This window comes from Magnolia sinica, chromosome 9, assembly GCF_029962835.1.
Source record: "Magnolia sinica isolate HGM2019 chromosome 9, MsV1, whole genome shotgun sequence".
NCBI classification, from domain to species: Eukaryota; Viridiplantae; Streptophyta; class Magnoliopsida; order Magnoliales; family Magnoliaceae; genus Magnolia; species Magnolia sinica.
Window position 1 is genome coordinate 40,391,870 of NC_080581.1, and position 18,684 is coordinate 40,410,553.

The following is an 18,684-nucleotide window of genomic DNA, read 5'->3' on the forward strand; positions in this document are numbered from 1 at the left end:
TGGAAATAAGACCGCAGCATAGACATCATGGCATCTGAAAAGTCTAATCCCAGTCTGGACCATCACAACCTCAAATCTCCCTTTGGTAACTCCACTGTCTCCCCCCCACCCCAAATTCCTCGCAAGCGCATATGTCATAGAGTTATTTTCTTGGGATACCATACTCCCAAGGAGGGTTAGCTTTCCTATTTAGGCACTCATCAAGGACTTTGAGTCACTTTCAATACACATTTGATAAGCCCTTAGCCCTACAAATCCAGATTTCACCCAAGAAAGCCAAAGTCTCCTCAGTCATATTGGTTGCAACCCCATAACAGTTGTGACAAGCAATAAGACTTCCATTCAAGTCCCTGAAATGCTTGCTCTTGGTGAGTTGCAGTCTGGGTCGCTGCAATGCTTGCTCTCCTAGTAGCTGCAACAGCCTCCGATAGCCACAATGGGTCACTAAATTGCTGCTGTATCTCAACATTGGCATTGCTTGCCATTCCTGCCAATTCTGTCGCCCTTTGCTTTGGAATCCCTCGCAGCTCTTTGCAATGCTGTCACATTAAACCGACTGCTGCTGCTTCTAGCAATCTCCCTTGGGGTCACTGTTTACTGCTGTTTTCAACCTCCCCTCCTGCATCTGAAGTGCCAACCTTTCCGTTGTTTTCAACATTGATTCCTCTGGTACTTCCTCTCTCAACTAACCAAGGTTTTCAAAAACTGTTACATGGAAAAATGGCCCGAACAGCCATTATGGAGTCGATACAGTTATTATTATTATTATTATTATTTATTTTAATTATGATATATATATATATATATATATATATATATATTAAAGGCTGTAATGGCCATTATGGGGGCTATAACGGCCATTACGATAGATGCAATTGCCCTGTCCCACACTTATCCGCTCCTACTCTCCTTCATCTGTTGCTGTTGCCTGCTGTCCATGTGCTAAAGAGCGTGCACTGCTGGTCACTCACACACTGAACCGGATGATTAGCACTTGGATGCTAGAATACCCAGACTCTGGACTGCTGCCTCTACAGGAATCACATCTTGCATAAGCTTCCAGACGAACACTGACAACTTTGGTGGAATGTGCTTGTGCCATACCTATTAAAAATCATGTTTTGTTCCTTCGCTTCTATGATGCAATTCCATGCAGACTTTTTAGAAGTCACTGGATGCCATGTGCTTCCAAACCAACCTGTCCTCCCACTCTGAGAGCTTGATCTCACTGTTCACTGCATACTGCACTGACCTCTCCAGGAGGACCTCTCTAAGCTTGTCCACGTTTCGTGTGCTAGAATTGCTGCAAAAATCCACTACCCTTGCTACGTGGCCATTCTGTGTGACTTGAATCCCCCTGTTGCCACAAAAAGCCCATTCCCTCTCCAATTATGACTTTTACAATTTTGAATTTCTGCTCACTGCACGTAACAGACAGGCAATGCTATTCTGTATCTTGGAGCCGCTTTGATGCCATAATAAAATTTCACCCACAACAATTTTCCAACAATGCTATTCAAACACATTTTTCATTCACAGGCTCATCCCCACCTCTGCAACAAGGCAATTCAGCAGAAGTGGGAAATCATCCATAGTGGGGTTAACCTCACTCCAATCATAACTTGGGATGGCCCCCAAATAGCGGTTCAGATCATTCCAGGTCCATGTTGGAAGATATTGAGTTGCAATTGGGCTTTGTGATCATCATGGATTAAGATAAGATGGTTTCCAACGTTCAAGAGCACAAGTTCCTTCTTTAATACATTTCTCTGCATCCTGTAATTTTGCAGTGGTCCTTTCACTCTTGAACCAAGATTCATGGTAACACGACTTAAAACAGTGAATCCTGTACATACATTAACTTATATACAAGCTGACGACAAATCAATATGTACAAAAGTATGATGTATGTACAAAGTATCTCGCTCCTGTGATTTCTTCCTTTACCTGGTTTAAATGAAGTTTTGGGAGAAGCGCTCTATCTGTGAACGAAGCATGTTGCCAAAAGAGAAGCGGGGTCTCTCAGGCGAGTTTGACCTCCGCAGCAGTGATTCGCTTTTCACCTGGAGTGCTAGTGGCTCCATTTCTCTCTTCATCGAGTCTACGATCTCCATGTCAACGGCATTTCCAGAGATATCCCGTACATAGAATACATTTATCACTTCTTCTCCTTGTGTTTCGATATCTGCCCGGGCGACAGTGAGTCCATACTCACGTAGCAGACGGGTAACATCTGAGAGCAGACCTACCCTATCGTGGGCACATAACTCTAGCCGAACACCCTGCAAAGGTAGGGAAAAAAGAAATTCACTGGAATTGTTCAAAGGGTATTTAGAGTAAGAATCATCTCCTTTTTCCCCCTTCGTCGAGGTACACATGCACACCTCGCAGACCCTGCGCTCTATTGCAGCCTCTAAGCATTTCGCAACCAGTTGCATCTCAGTCTCCGTTTCCAGAGTGCATCCATTCACGTGCCGGATATAGTATTCCTGTAACAATGCCAAATTTTATTAAAAAATTTTTCATGCACAAGCTGTATCGTCATCCCGCGTAGACAGTCAATAGGGATGATAGAACTGGCTGATGCTTGCAATTATGTCTGTGGGGCCTGCTTCGGCAGTCCAGCCTATTGATTTGGTGGGCCCCATGTGGAGCAGGGTTCTTATAGGTCCTCTAGATTGGAATGTCCTAAGGGGTTCTGTTTGCTTCCTGGGAGTCCAACGCTCAGGGAATTGGATTCCGTTAGTAGCGTGGGGTTGAATGCGTTTGGGTCCCGGGGAAAGGTTGGTGAATGAATTCGCCTTGTTATCCAATTCCCAATGTTTACGCCTTTCATGATTCTTATCCAACGGTTATACATTTAAATTTTTTTTTTTTTTCAAATAACAAACATGTTAAGCAGGGAAGCCCATCAGGTCAACTGTTGGATCATGGAACCATTACCCCACATGTACAAAAGTGGGAGCTTCAACAAAATGTACATCTGTTGAGGCTCACAAGTCACTGAACTGTTAAAGTAAATTTACAGTTGCAGTGGTCAATCCATACAGGAAAGGTTAGAGCAAAAACACAGAAAAAAGGAAGGCCCACCTGAGTTGTAAAAGAGTCATGACGGATGGTGGAAGCATGGAACACCACAAACTGCAGGTCTGTAAGTGCGCATACCGTGTCGAAGATGAGCTTTGGCCGATCCTTGCATTCTATGTGCACCACCGAATACCCTTTCTCATTGCACCTATCAATCGACACAATGGTCTTCCTCCCCTCATCATCACAGGCTGCTCTCTCAGGTGACACAGGGGTCACTGACTGCACCGGCCCATGGAAATCCTGACCAGCTAGCATAAGCTGGTGCAACCGGCGCTCCTGGTGACTCACTGTGCTATCATCTCCAGGATAGGCTGTCTTGACTCTGCCAATCTGGTCATCTGGAGCGGTGTCGGCTCGGAGGACAGTAGAGAGGTGGTCCTTGATCGTGGCAAGCCTACTGGGGTCGTCAATGGGGCCAGCAGTAGACTCATCGGAGACATGGACAATGCATGCGAGGCGTGCATTGTGGCTCCAGGCATGGGCCTCGACGACATTGCACCTAAGGTCAGTAAGGACAGCTGATATCTCTGAAAAGAGACCAGGTCGATCGGTGCCGGTCATTTCTATGGCTGTATGCTCACTTGAGGTTTCGGAACTGGCAATCTTCCCACTGCAGCTCCTCACCTCTGTTGTGTTTCGGAGCTCTTTTGGGCTTATGGCCTGCATATATGTGAAATTACTGGAGATGCTTAATAGGCTTCTCCATGGACTTCCAAGTCTGATCTGGTAAAGGCACCAAGACTCAACCTCTTGGATATGTCAGACTTGGGCGAGTCCCAGCTCGACTCAGGACTGAACTGAACAAGTCAGTCCAAGTCTCAGAGTTAGTTTTACGGGAGAGATATAAGCAGTTTCTGTGAGAGATCCAGGTTTTCATATGGTATGGAAGATAGATGATTAAAATGGACTGATAAACAGACCATTCGATGACTGGATCAGCCTGGTCTTTTTACTTTCGAGGTAGGCCCCACCTGATGAATGGACCAGTTCAAATTTCACAATGGCCCATGAACGAGTGGTCGTAAGATAACCCATACCTGTTTTATATAGTTGATGAGCCTTTCATCCCTGATTTTGTTGCCGCTCTCATCTCTCACATGGAAGACTGCAAGCAACAGGACGTTACATGAGAGGAGATTTTGTAGCTCCCCACGCAACTCCACATGCATCCCAAGTGCCAACCTAGCATGTCTTGGAAATCTGAGCCATGTATCATGTGGGACCAACTGTGAAGATCATTTGGATGTTCAACTATTAGGTTGGTCGTACATTGGATGGGACAAAAAAAAAAAAGCAAGCTCCTTGTTTTTTTCTTACATCTCAGACCATCTTCGCCAGATTTTTTTTTTTTGGCAAAATTATCCACTGCACTGTAGTTCTCCCTTTACAAACCTTGCTCTGGTGCCAGATACACATGCAAGATCTAAGCTTTCAAACAGGTGGGCCACAGTGTTTACCTCTTCTGGCCAAAATAGTGACCATTTTTTGCAGGTGGACTGCACTGTGCAAAATAAAGTTAATAGATCAATCAGTTTTATTCTATTCATCCATCTGTTTTCTGCAAATTGGCCCACCTGGGCGATGCCTCGATTGATTTTTAGGCCAGAAGACATTAACGTGCAGTCCACCTAATGAAGAGCTCCAATCTTGCACGATTGCGCCATATTGACAATATGCAGGTCGGATCTTGCACAAGTGTACTACATTGCAGTGTGCGGTTGCATGTGGACGGTGGCAGGGCTCCAACCCACGATTTCAAAAACTCCGGGAGAGTGTGATAGTTGATAGACAGGAGCCCAGAAATTGTAAACATGTCTTGTAACCAACTCAAATGAACTCTCCAAATTGTGAGCCACAGTCTGATTGCCTGAATATCCTAGTGGTGGGTGGGGCATTCAGCGGACAGCTGAAATGAAAATTTTAATTAAATGATCTAAATTCAAACAAGTGTCCAAAAATCAGCTGTTAGGATTGTTTGAGCAAACACGATTTCTTTGTTTAGGTTATCTAGATTGGTCTCAAGGTATTTATTTATTTATTTATTTTTGAGTTAATATATGCAACTTGTATAATTTCTTAGTGCTTGTGTATCAGCCATTTTCTACTTATACATGTAAGAGGCTTGTGTATATAATCGCAAAATCTAGAAAATTCTAGAAAAAAAAAAAAGAGTCATGTAGAGTCACATTTTTGAAATGATTGTAGATAGAAGAGTATAGAAATATCTAGAAGAGCTCTGGTGTGTGTGTGTGTTCTTTTTTTTTTTAACCAATGGATTAGTGTGACCCATGGTCGATGCCCGCAAGAAACAGAGGGCACCAGTTATCCAGTCCATCTCTTCTATATATTTGATGACCCTACGACCTAAAAATCATTTTTTTTTTTTCATGCGTGTGTTGAATACACACCTAGTAATGTGATTAGGCTATTGATTATGTGTATTATTCAGTGCATCCCTAACCCTTGAAACATGCGAGTACAATAACAGGGATGATTTATCCCATCAATGACACAATAGTGAACATGGGCTTTAGTTCATTGGAGGATCACATTGGCAATTTAGAGACTGCCATTGTTATATGGATGAAAGGTTGGGAAAATTGTAAGAAACCCAAAAAGTTTATGCTGAGGTGATTTAAGCAAGCAATGGCTACAAGGCAACTACTGTAGAGGTTCTCAAGACCCTTCTGATATCATGTAGGTAATGGGAAATGAGATTTGAGTAGGTGTGTGCTAGGCTGGTCATGATGAGTGATGGATATGCTTCAAGGGAGAGGTTATGAAACCTAGGATTCCTGATCCCAACTGCTTAATGGATAAAGGTATACCAAGGAGTTGAATGATTTCTTATGGCAAATGGAGCATTACTTTTGGGCTGCTAGTTGAAGGGAAGCTAGGTCGAAGTATATACATTGATCATGTACCTCACTGATGAACTCAATGCTATGGTGGTGTAGGGGACATGGAGACATGTTGAACGGTTTTCGTTACAACATCAAGACATGGGAGGAGTTCAAGAAGAGCTTCAAGGTACAATTTATTCCTCAGAATGTGTAGTATTTGACAAGGAAGATAATATGAAACTCCAACACACTAGGTCAATTCAGGATTATATGAAGCATTCATCACATTAACAGATAAAACTCCACTTCTTGAATGGCCTTCAGCCATGGGTAGAGTAGTTGTTGCAATGTCATGTTTTACAAGATTAGTGTCGTTTTACACTGGCAACTGTTGAGCAGATCATTAAGAGGAGCTCTAATTGGGCTGGTAATGCTTTGAAGACTGAGTCTACCAATCACTCCAAGAACAGGAATAGTGGGGAGATAAGTCCAATGAAGGGAAAAGAAGAGTTCAAAATGCTAGAAGAAGGTAAGGGCAAGCCCAAAACAAAGGAGAGAAACTTTAATTTATTTATCTAGGACGATAACTATTGGGCAAGGGGGTGTCCAAAAAGGAAATTGACAAATTCATTCCAAGGCAAAGAAGAGGGTGAGGAGGTGAGGATATAGGTGATCCAACTACTCAATGCAATAGAAATGCAGGTGGTAAAGGAATCCAAACTACTTGAGAGAGATAAATGTACGTGGATGTATAAATCAATGGAAGCCAACTCGAACCAGGGTAGACACGGGAGTTATGGACTCATAGCATCGTCTCAAGAGAGGAGGCAAAACAGTTTTGTCTGATGTTGGTGAAGGACTCTAACAGGATAAGAACGATCAACTTAGAAGTTAAATCCATTGAAGATATGGCTGAGGATGTCTCTCTGTTGCTTCACTAGGCAACTTCCAAGTCATTATAGACTATTGATTTTTTAAGTGCACCATGGTTCTAATGCCCTCAGTTGGTTTGCATCATGGATGAGAGACTTCCTTGCATGCCCTCTATGGAAGACAAAGGCTAAAAGGGCCTCAGCGTTTTGGCTAATCAGGGGTTATAAGGAAGGTACACTATGAATGAAATAACCAAAGTAGAGGAGGGAGAGCATTGGTGGTGAAATCTTCTTAAGAGGACTACAAGGAGAAGGCCCTTGGGAATTCAAAGACAATGTGTTGAAACAAGCTTGTTGGCAGGACTGCTGAGGAGTCTTGACTTGGTGCTAGAGTACCAGCATGGTAAGGGTAACTAGGTTGCCATTGCGTAGAGTAGAGTTGATTGGAGGAGCACTCTCGACTGATCAGGAAATGGTTGGGGCATAGCCCAGTGACTATAGACCTCATGGGATTGGGTCATAGCGAAGGGCTGTGAGATCGTGGAGGCATGTCTCTTGGTTAAAATAAACAATGGGGGGTGATTTGTTTAAGGAGGATAACTATGGTCCATTGCTGGAGAATGGGGCAACAACTACTCTCTCCACACATGATTAGATGTAGGGCCTGACACTATAGCAATTTGAGGATCAAGCCCAAAGGTTCATCCATGGAAGCTCAACAAGGGTGTCCATGCAAGAGGTGGGGGAGAATTGTCATGGTGTGGAGGCTAATGCAGGAAATTACCGAATGTTTACTCTACTTATGCATATGGAGATGCTTGTACATAGTATAAGAGATTAAATTTTTATTTTTATTTTTATTTAGAGAACTAGAATTTCTAGAGTTGTCTAGAGACCTTTAAAATGTTCTGGAGTTCTGTAGTGAGTTTTTTGTTTTTGCTAAGAGAGTATGTAAATATCCTGATTAGTTCTAGAGTAGTTTTAGCCATTGGATGAGTGATAAGTGATATAATTCAAACCGTTGGTGTAAGATTTATAGAGAATTCCTTGGCTTATATTTATGGGAGTATTCGTATTTAGGACTCCCTCAAGTTGTAATCTTCTTTTAGTGCAATTCAAGCTTTCCCATTCCATTATTGTGTGCTCTCTTGAGTTCTCTTCAATCCCATCCAGTTTTTTGGGTGTAATTTCTAATGGTGTAAGTGGGAAGAGACAAACTCAAGCAGTGTTGGGGCGTTGCATGAGCCGAATGCTATGGTGTTCGGAAGTCAACACAAAGCGTCTTGAAACCTGAAAACTGGATTGAGAGAGAGAACAGGTGGGGTCATTTTCAGAAAGAGAGTATTTGTCCAGGAGCGTCCAGCATTGGTCAATGCTGGCCTGTTTTTTTTTTTTTTTTTCCACTTGCTTTCCTTTAAAGTAGATGAGGTCCAGTCCAAATCACCAGTGGCCTCCTACTTACCAGTATCAGTATCCCAATTACTCTGCTACATATGCTTTTGTTTCATGATGAGAACTATCATCTACATTATTTAACTGGAAAGTATGGGTTGGGACTGGTTGGATCTACTATTGAACCACTTCCTATTAAACCGTTTACCATAATTGGTGAGCGTCCACTCCAAGTTGTAAAACATTTCCACTCAGCTATTTTGATACATGAAAAACTTGCCCAACACTCCCACTTGGTATAATAATTTAAGAGAATGCCTTTTGTGGCTCACTTGGTTTTTCTTTGGGGTGTTTGGGAATGTTGAAAACATTAGAAATTAGAAATCAGTTCATTTCTCTGAAAATCTCTCATTGCCACTATTTGTATAAAAAGTAGGCCCATTGTAAAAGGTTTTAATGCTTCACCATCTAGTCAAAGTGGGGCCTTGCAGTTAGTTTTTTAATTTTTTAATTTTTTTTTTTTAATTTTTTTATTTATAGATATAAATGCCAAGGGATTGTACAACAACGTGTTTTCATTTGGCATAAATGGCTCTGTGGTTCATAATTCAAAAGAATTGATGTTATGGGTCCTACCATCAATGATTCAAGTATCAATGATCTCCCCAATGTCAAAATAAAATAAAAATGCAAACATTTGGAAATAGTTTGAAGAGACTAAAGGTTTTCATGGAGTAGTAAGTAATTTTATTCAAATAAAAAATACTGGATATCAAAGGACCTAGTAAAGACTGTCAATAGAGTAAGATAGCGATGGATTCATTATCCAAATATAAGGATCATGTCATGCAAAACAAGCCATTTAGAGGTCTAAAAACTGACAAGTAAGCATGGAAATGCAAGCCAGAATGTCAACTTGAGTAACAAAAATAATGGTGAGAATTGAATTCAAGTTTCATCAATGGAGTCTTTAAGTCAAGGCCTAAGATTAACTTAAAAGATGTTGTCAATGGACAATGGTGAATATTCCTGTACCGTCTCATGAGTAAAACACTGAATCATCAATGGTGAGTCCTATCAGATTGACGTTCAAGATCATTTAGACATGGGCACCACTTGTACAATGAAGCAGAACATGATGTTTTCTAAGGTCTCCTACTTTTGATAGCGTTTTACTGAGGTAGGAGATGAAAGAAGTAAGGTGATTCATAAGGTTGTTTCTCAAATACCTCTACCAAGCAAGAATTTCGAAAGGGAGGTCCCCAGCACCTAAGAGTTCAAGTGGAACTTTTGGTAATTTTCATGTAAAAATGAGAGATCATGCGGAGCATACTTCTAAAACTCGTAAATCAACTCATAACTCAGCTGAGGCTAGCTTTCGGGTTGAGTTATTATGTAGACTTGGATTGGACAAGACCCGGCTTTCGACTTGATCAACTTGGCCTTGACTCGGTTGAATTGATCAATTTGAATCGAGTTACTCAACTGGAATTATTATTATTATTATTATAATTATTTTAAATGAGAAGATTATATTTAATCTATGACCCCAGGGGAGGGGAAAATGTCTAATGGATTGGAGTACAAGCTTTTGGCACATTACTTTTAGAAATAGGGAAATATATCAAAATAAATTTTATTTTAATTTTTATGGAAAAATACTCGAATATAAAATATTTTCTTAGAAAAAAAAAAAAAAAAAACATAAACGGCATAAAAGGTTTTACCGAGATATACTTCTTTATACATATGGTTCGCTAAAATCACTCTCCTCTTAGAAGTTTGATAATTCCATACGGGTGTAAAATCGTACACCTCAAAGGGAGGTTAGAAATAATAATGCTTAGATCTTTCTCTTGGAAGTTTAAACAATTTCATTCCTTACGTGGGCCACAACATACACAGTAAATTAACAGTTACAAATCTGTTTCTAAACATTTAATTATTTTAATACGTTGTGGCCCACCCTAGGTGTGAAATAGCCATGTGGGCCCCACGCACATCACTTGCAGAATAAATTTGTTCTACAATGTCATACAGAGGGCTAACCTCATACTCGTCGGCCAAAGTTATATGGGTAGTCATATGATATTCATCCATGGAGGAGAACCTATATATGAGATGCACCTCATTCATTACGTCTGCTGCCTCATGTTCACCTTGGCACCCAAAATTCAATTAGGTCACACCATAGAGAACATTGGACGGAACCCCAACCATTAGTTTAGTGTGGGGACCCACTCTAGTTTAATATGTCACCCAATCCCTTCGGCTGACGTGAATAGCCGGGGACGAAGGTACTTACCAAAAATCACCTTGTTTTGGCCACACCATGTGAACTTAGAGGACTTTTTTAAGGCAAGATTTTACATTATTTCCAATAGTGAGCCCCACTTTTGAGTTTTGGATTAGTGTGATGTTCAAGATTAATTCCTAAAATGGGGTCCCTTACCTGATGGACGTGGTAGATCTCATCCACATGAAGTTGTCCATCCATATCAGCGAATAGTCATTCCCCCATATGACTAGGCCATAATCAGCCAAGCATTTTCCTCCAAAAAAAAAAGAAAAAAAGAAGACTCTCCTTCATTGTGATTCGTGGGTCAGATAAAGTGAAATACACCATTTAGATGTTCTGGCATATCAATGAGGCTATTTTACTCTTGGGATGTGCCACAACATATATATATATATATATATATATATATATATATATATATATATATATGAAAAAGGTTCTATGCGGTCGAGCTCATGGGAACTTCCCAAGAGGTCAAGCTGGTGGGCCTAGGGCTTAAAAATCAAGTCAATCCGTGACTTGTGTGGACCACACCACATACAAAAGTTGAGAGGGGTAATCCTCCATTAAAACATTCATAATCATTTGTTGGGTCCATTGAGAACTGGTTCTCAAATCCAGCCCATCCATTAAGTGTGTCCCACTTGGTTGAGGGGTCAGACCAAGTTTTCGATGCATCCAAATTTCAGGTGAGCCCCACCAAGTGCTTTAATATGTTTTTGCCATGTGTTCACATGATTTTAGATGGTATGGCCCACCTAAATTCCTTATTCGGCTGATTTTTGGGATATCCCATTATTTAAAGGGGACCCATCAAATGCACCGTGTTGATGTTTGACATACATCATGGTGGGTCCCACACAGCTCGACCTCATGAGAAGTTCCAGCATAAAACCTTTTCCCATATATATATATATATATATATATATATATATATATATATATATATATATATATATATATATATATATATAGCCGAGCGCACCAGTTCTCACAATCTCTTGTGAGAACTTCTTGAGAACTAATCATACCTGATGTGAGTCCAAAATCTGAACGGTCCACCTAATGTCCGCACCCCATATATATTAATGAATTTTTAGAAAATATTTCTAACTGTTAATTTGTTTTGTACATTGTGTGGCCCACATAAAGAATGAAATTGTTTGATTTTTAAGTAAAAGAAACCTCATGGAAAAATCAAAGCTCACACAATTGTTTCATATTTGCATGTGTACCGCTTTGCGGAATTTGTTTTCATAAATTTTCTTAAGTAATATATATTGAGAATATAAAAATAATTTTAATATGTTATTAATAATCTAATAATTTATCAAATATCAGGTTGAGCCAAGGAAGGAGCCTTTGCAGAGTCATCTGGACTCAGTGAGATATCTAGTTGAGTTCCTATTTTCGATTTTTGAACAATGGTATGAAATGAATAATGATAATGATGATGATGACCATGATGGTAGTAGCATATACCATCCATGAACCATCCAGCGTCGGAGCAGACGTAGCTCTTGCAAATGACAAGATCCATGTCTGTCAGTACTTGCACCACATCGAGAAGTAGACCATGCTTATTATCACAGTCCACCTGCACATACACTATATAATCTCAACCATCAATCACGTAGTGCAAAAATACAATAACAAATCTATCGAAAACCTTATTCATTGCAGGTGGGATGGTGTATAAAGACAATGTCCACTCAACATTTCCTAACTATGGACAGTAGATGATGGATAATTAAAGACAATCAAACTGGCATTTCTCAATCATGTATTATATATCTATGGAAAAGACCTACTTTGGTGATCCTGATCACTTGCTCACTTGGCACGTTTAAGGTATTGAACATCTCGAACGAGGTAAATGCTCACCATAGTAGATAACAATGAAACAACTTTCTCATTGCCTTATTTGTAATCAGTTTAGATAATTGAAAGATGAAACCAGATCTAAAGTATCAAACTACAATTAGTTGGGATATAATATGAATAGTAAATATTTCGTTATATTAGATACTTTTGGTATGAGTTGCTCAGTTTGACTGTGATGGATAATTAAAGACAATCAAATTGGCATTTCTCAATCATGTATTATATATCTACGGAAAAGACCTACTTTGGTGATCCTGATCACTTGCTCACTTGGCACGTTTAAGGTATTGAACATCTCGAACGAGGTAAATGCTCACCATAGTAGATAACAATGAAACAACTTTCTCATTGCCTTATTTGTAATCAGTTTGGATAGTTGAAAGATGAAATCAGATCTAAAGTATCAAACTACAATCAGTTGGGATATAATATGAATAGTAAATATTTCGTTATATTAGATACTTTTGGTATGAGTTGCTCAGTTTGACTGTGATTAATCTTTTGGCAAGCGCGAGTTTGTTAGTGTTTTGTGCCCCAGCAAAGTCAACGTATTGATCTTAACGGTTGATTTGATGATCTTATCATTAGTTCATGATTACCGTTGAGTCCTAAATATATTATTAATATCATAACTAATTGTGAGCATAACTTTATCATACAAGAGGGGTTCCTTTGATTGTCCTTGTAACTTGAGAGTGGTTACATGGTCATTGACTAAGGGAGAGTTGTGGGTCATGGATCTTATACCATGTTCTTCTGTAATCATCTTGTAGGTTGTAGTAAAAAAAAATTGTGGTTGTTATTCTTATGCAATTATCCTATGTGAGGGAATGATGACGAATTATAAGGGAAGGTCTCCATCATTGGGTTCATCGAAGAAGTAGTGCATGTGTCCTACCCTACACAGAATGTTAGTATTCATATGGAATATTGGTATCAGACTTGTTGGATTCTTACATTGGAGGATCAATTCAAGTATCTGAAATTACATGAATTATCTAAACGATACTACGGTATGCAGAAGCTTATGAAGCTTAAAATTATAGTTAAGTCCTAGAGGGAGTAGACTATGACCTTTTAAATTTATTTACCAATTTACACAAATTAATTCACAAGGTAAATTAGGTCCAAGATCATAAACTATAAAAATATAAATAATCGAGCAACTAGTCTATGATGAGAGATAGCTATATCAAGTGTGTATAATGCTTTAAATGCCTAACATACAATCTAAACATGCAATCATATGAATTAAACAAATCACAACATAAGCATAATAAAATTGCATCCACAACCAATTGCAAAAATAATGATATATAGTTGTTTAGTTAAATACCAACTCCACTCTCGGTGGACACTTAAACTTGAGTGTACCGGATTTCATAATCTCAATTGATTTTCCATAGGTTCGCTAAAAACCTTTACAATGATTTTCAATAGGTTCACCACAAACCTTGTATTCACCTATATCAGTGAACCACGTACACACTCGTGTCGGTGACGGTCCTACACAAAGACCTACACATACTCACTTGTGTTAGTAGAACACATATCCACTTGTGTCAGTGGCTCCCTTAGAGACTTAAAGAGTTTTCTATAGGCTAACCAATAACCTCTATGGTCCTAATTCAATGACATACGTACACTCCCACTGGAGGCTCCGACAAAGACTAACATGTACACACCTATGTCTGATGAATTTGAGTTTGGGTGACAAACTCTATACCCAATTCTATACAGGAAAAGAGTATGTAATGGACTTTAAACAATAACCCTTAGTTGGATGAACCCCTTTGTAAGCGCCTTTGAGATGCCTCTTTAATCTTGAATCCGCTTCTCTTGTGCTTACCCGATCTTTGAAGTCGATCTTCTTCTGCTTTCTTGAATCGGCTATTGGCAATGATTTTCCTATTGAGATGCCGAGGTAATAAAAGTTTGGTTGAATCTCTTATAACTAATGATGTTTGTTGATTCCAAGTGGGGATTCACTTATATGGGTATTCTAGAGGATATAGATAATGATTTACCTATATGTTTAGTATCTAATCTTTAGAAAAATGAAGAGTTCAAGCAAACCTTCATAATGGAGCTTGGAATGCTTATTAGAGTGATTAATCAAAAGAAGGGGGACATGAATCTCTTTGTTTTGGAGTCTAGTAGAGGGATAAAGAGTGGACAATTTTCTTGACTCTAATTCTACCAAAAACCCATCAATTTTGTAAATGACCAAGTACAAATTCTATAGAGAAAATTATCTAATGGTCATATACGGGTTGTACCGATTGATTGAGCGATCCTTCGATTGATCGAATTAAATTCAATTTAAGGGTAAAATGTTACTGGATGTTTTCTAGAGGATATAGATAAGGATTTACGTATATGTTTAGTGTCTAATCTTTGGAAAAAGGAAGAGTTCAAGCAAACCTTCATAATGGAGCTTGAAATGCTCATTAGAGTGATTAATCAAAAGAAAGGGGGACATGAATCTCTTTGGTTTGGAGTCTAGTAGAGGGATAAAGAGTGGGGAATCTCTTAGGCTCTAATTCTACCAAAAGCCCATCAATTTTGTAAATGACCAAGTACAAATTCTATAGAGAAAATTCTCCAACGGTTATATTACGGTTAGTATCGATTGATTGAATGATCCTTCGATCGATCGAACTAAATTCAATTTAAGGGTAAAATGTTACTAGATATTTTTGCGCACATATGATTGATTGAGCGAAAGGGCTTTAGATCAATCGAGACCGATCGGATGTTGTTCGATTGGATCGAAGACCAATCAAACTTGTGCAATGCTGTTTTCTTTCTATCCCAATACTTTGCACATGATCTAGCCAGCACTAACTCGATGACTTTAGGTTTTCCTATTTAGATTAAGTCATCTAATGATATGTTGTTTTAGAACTAGATGGATTTAGGACTAGGATCACGAAGGTACCTCAATTTATTTGTTGTCTTCAAGCCTTGATGTTTCATGTCTTCAAGTCTTTGGTCTTTAATGTCCTCCAATGGAGGCTCAACCGACTCAAGATTCTCTAGCACATGTCATTGACAAACCGATGTACTAATAGTCTATAGATCGAGAGACGTATGATACTTGGTCCGGATTAACTTAGGATGTAGTAGCTTTGAATAATTCTTAGATTTGAGAGCATATGAGGATTTTAAATTCTTGATATAATGTGGTTTGCTTGCCTCACGGAGTCAATTGTAGTGATTCATATAAAAGTGTTTGTTGTGTTCATGCAATAGGATACGGTTGAGGCACATATGATCCAACAAGGGTTCCACTAGTATCTTAAGGACATTCTTATGGCTTTACTAGACCATTCATTAAGTGGCTTTTCAGTTGTATTGGTACCCCAAAAGGCTTCAAATGTTTTTATCAATGTTTCTAACCATTAATTTTTATTTATTTTTAGCCATTAAAATGCTTGAATCATATTCCAATGGTTGAGATATTGTGGCTTGTCACCTTATTTGGATGGAATTGGATCAAGGATGGATGACCATTTTTAATGGAGAGATAGAGTTAATTTGGTTATATGGTTAGGCATGATTACATACTTTAAATATAGTGGGGCATACTAAAGACTATAAGCTAGCAAATCATTATATTGGTGTTCTCCTTTGAAACCTTAGCTTCTCCTTATAAATAAGATTCTATCTCAGAGGGAATAAAGAAAGAGCCTTGGATGCCTATCCCTTGGGCGTCACCCATAGAGAGAGAGAGAGAGAGAGAGAGAGAGAGAGAGAGAGATTGTTTCTCCTCTTATACTTCCTCTCCTTCCCACAGTCACAAGTTCACACTTGTGGGCTCTACTATGCGTTGGTCTCTCAGTGTGTTTTTTGTGGCCCTCTCTAGGGTTTGTGTTGGCTCAGTTCCTCTCCTCATCTGGGATTTGATTTGGGAGAGAACTTTCTACATTGATAGCACTACATTAGCATTCAACACATTTTGGTAGCGATGATCAAGAGGTAATCCTAAACTTGGATCTTTTGATTTTAGTTTTTGGTAGAAACTTGATAATATCTAAATGATGATCTTTAAGGATTAATCTATAAATCTAAGTTTTATACTCAGTTATTTACAAAACTCTAATAGATCACCCCCTAAAAAAGTCACTATTTAGTATGACCTAGGTGGTGTGAAGTGGTTAGCGTCACTGACACGGGTTAGAGAAATCATTTAGCCTAAAGGTGTTAAATCTCTTAAAATTTATGAAATCAACATCAATTGGCTCAAGTTCATAAGAACCAGTTGCATATTGTGATCTCAGCCTAAAGATAGAATGCAACTATGTGCGCTAAAGCTGACGAGGATGATAGAGTGCATCGCTCAATAATATGATATTTAGTTTTCTTCTTATGTTTAATTTAAATGATAGATGTTGATTGATATGTGAGTAATTTATTATAAATTAAAATTATAGATTTTTCTATTGTGCTAACTAAAGCAAATAATATTCTTATACTGAGGTTCAAACTACCAAAAGTAGGAAGAATCTTTTGAGATCATATTAGGAAGCATAGATTTGGACGGCATTTTAAGATGATGAGCTTGTGAAGTGCTCTGATTCTAGTTTGGACTTGAAAATGGCTAAATATGAAAAGCAAGGCATTTTTTAACTGACCAAGATATTTGAATGTATTCCTACATAACTCCATTAATTCAATCACATGCTCAACACTTCTTTTCATTGTTCAATTGTTTAACAAAATGAAAAAACACAAAAGCTCTACCTTCATTCTCTAAGGGATGGAAGGCTATAAGCCTTTTAGTGTCACTTATATCAAGAATTGGCGTATCACTAGCCAATATTCTTTTCTTTCATACCCTTGGTTTGATATTTTTATGTCCTTGGCATAGAGGAGCCACACAATTCCATCCCAAACTTCGTGGTTAAACTCTATTGTAGTGATAATATGTAGGGGAGGTCTCGTGAAAAAATAGCTCGACATCAAGAAGATAGAAATGTTTTTAACACCTTTGAAGCACCTATACTTTGAGAGTATTTGTGGGGCGATACTTTAAAAGGGCAATCCAAATCTTTTTTTTAAAGATGAAATTAATAACTGAATTATAAAATTCGATAAAGTTGAAGTGGGTGTCTAAATAAACTTACCAACATAACCCTATGGTCCACCTTGCTATGAATTTTCTCCCTCCTTTTGGTTTATTTAAAATAAAGTACAACACTCATAAGGATAAATAAACCCTAGACCAGCTAATATCTTTGTATGTTAAAGGAAGAGAGATCTCAAATTATGAAAAAAAAAACACTCAATTTGCCTACTCCAGACAAATCAATATTAGTAAGAAGCCTAAATAAAATGCTACTAGTAAAAAGTCTCAACTGCAGTATAATTGAAGAATAATCAGGGAAAGGATGGTTGGTTCTTTTACATAAGAAGTGTCACATCAAAAATAAGAAGAGTCATATCAATGATTGAAGAAGTTTAAGGAGTCACTCATTAAGAAGCGTAAGAATCTTGTGTTGTTTATTTTAAATCAAACTTAATTGATGTGCCATCATATTCTTGATGGATTAAGTTGGGTGCTATAGTTCATATTTAAAACTCCATGTATGATATGTAGTAGAGTTGGTGCTTAACTAACATAAAGGTCGATGTCAAGGCAGTTGGATTCTTTAGCCTTAGGTTAGAGTTAGGATTTTATTTGGTAATGTAGATACTTTTTATGTTCCCTTGATTAGGTGTAATATGGTTTTTATTTCTTATTTGGACAAATTCATTATAACTTTTCATTTATGATGAAAAACTTAGTATTCTTAATGACTTAGATATTATTAGTAATAGATTTTTAATTGATAACATATATCAATTAGACTTTGATGCCCCGCGTGTCAATTCTATTAGTTCCTTATCTTGTAGTATTAAGGATAATTTGGAAAAATAAAATTCTTTTATGTCATGTGACATGTGGTTAGGTTGTATCTCTCATGAGAGAGTGGAGAAGCTTGTTTAAGGAATTTTAGGCTCTCTCAACTTGGTACTGAAAGTACCTTTTTTGTCAATATATGTGAAAGTTGAGTCCTAGAGTCAAGTGAGCCTCATATGAAGAATACAAGACTAAAGACTCACCAAGTGAAGAACTTCAAGTGCGCTACATAGGTATATTAAGCCTCACTTCCCTAACCAAACCCTATCAAGTAAAAGCCCCACTTAAAATGGTCTAAACTTGTCCAAAACCATGTTTGCAAAACCCTTGGTAAGCTTAGATTTAGGGTTAGTTTAAAGTTTGTGGAGAATGAATCAATTGGAAAAAAATCATGTTCTA

General features: G+C 38.3%; 1 protein-coding gene across 5 annotated transcripts in view; it reads right to left on the minus strand.

Moving 5' to 3' along the window:
• Window positions 1–1,952: 1,952 nt before the first annotated feature.
• The window catches only part of LOC131255389 (ACT domain-containing protein ACR2), a 40,013-nt gene continuing 23,281 nt past the window's right edge, over window positions 1,953–18,684 (minus strand). For 3 of the 5 annotated variants that reach the window (XM_058256094.1, XM_058256093.1, XM_058256089.1), the window contains 5 exons: window positions 11,979–12,093; window positions 4,128–4,195; window positions 3,091–3,750; window positions 2,385–2,489; window positions 1,953–2,282 (listed from right to left, as the gene is read on the minus strand). In XM_058256094.1, the coding sequence (XP_058112077.1) occupies window positions 1,953–2,282; window positions 2,385–2,489; window positions 3,091–3,750; window positions 4,128–4,195; window positions 11,979–12,036 (1,221 nt within the window). In that variant the 5' untranslated portion in view covers window positions 12,037–12,093. Of the gene's footprint in view, window positions 2,283–2,384; window positions 2,490–3,090; window positions 3,751–4,127; window positions 4,196–11,978; window positions 12,105–18,684 lie in introns of all 5 variants that reach the window. The other 2 variants (XM_058256092.1, XM_058256090.1) reach the window with 1 other exon arrangement.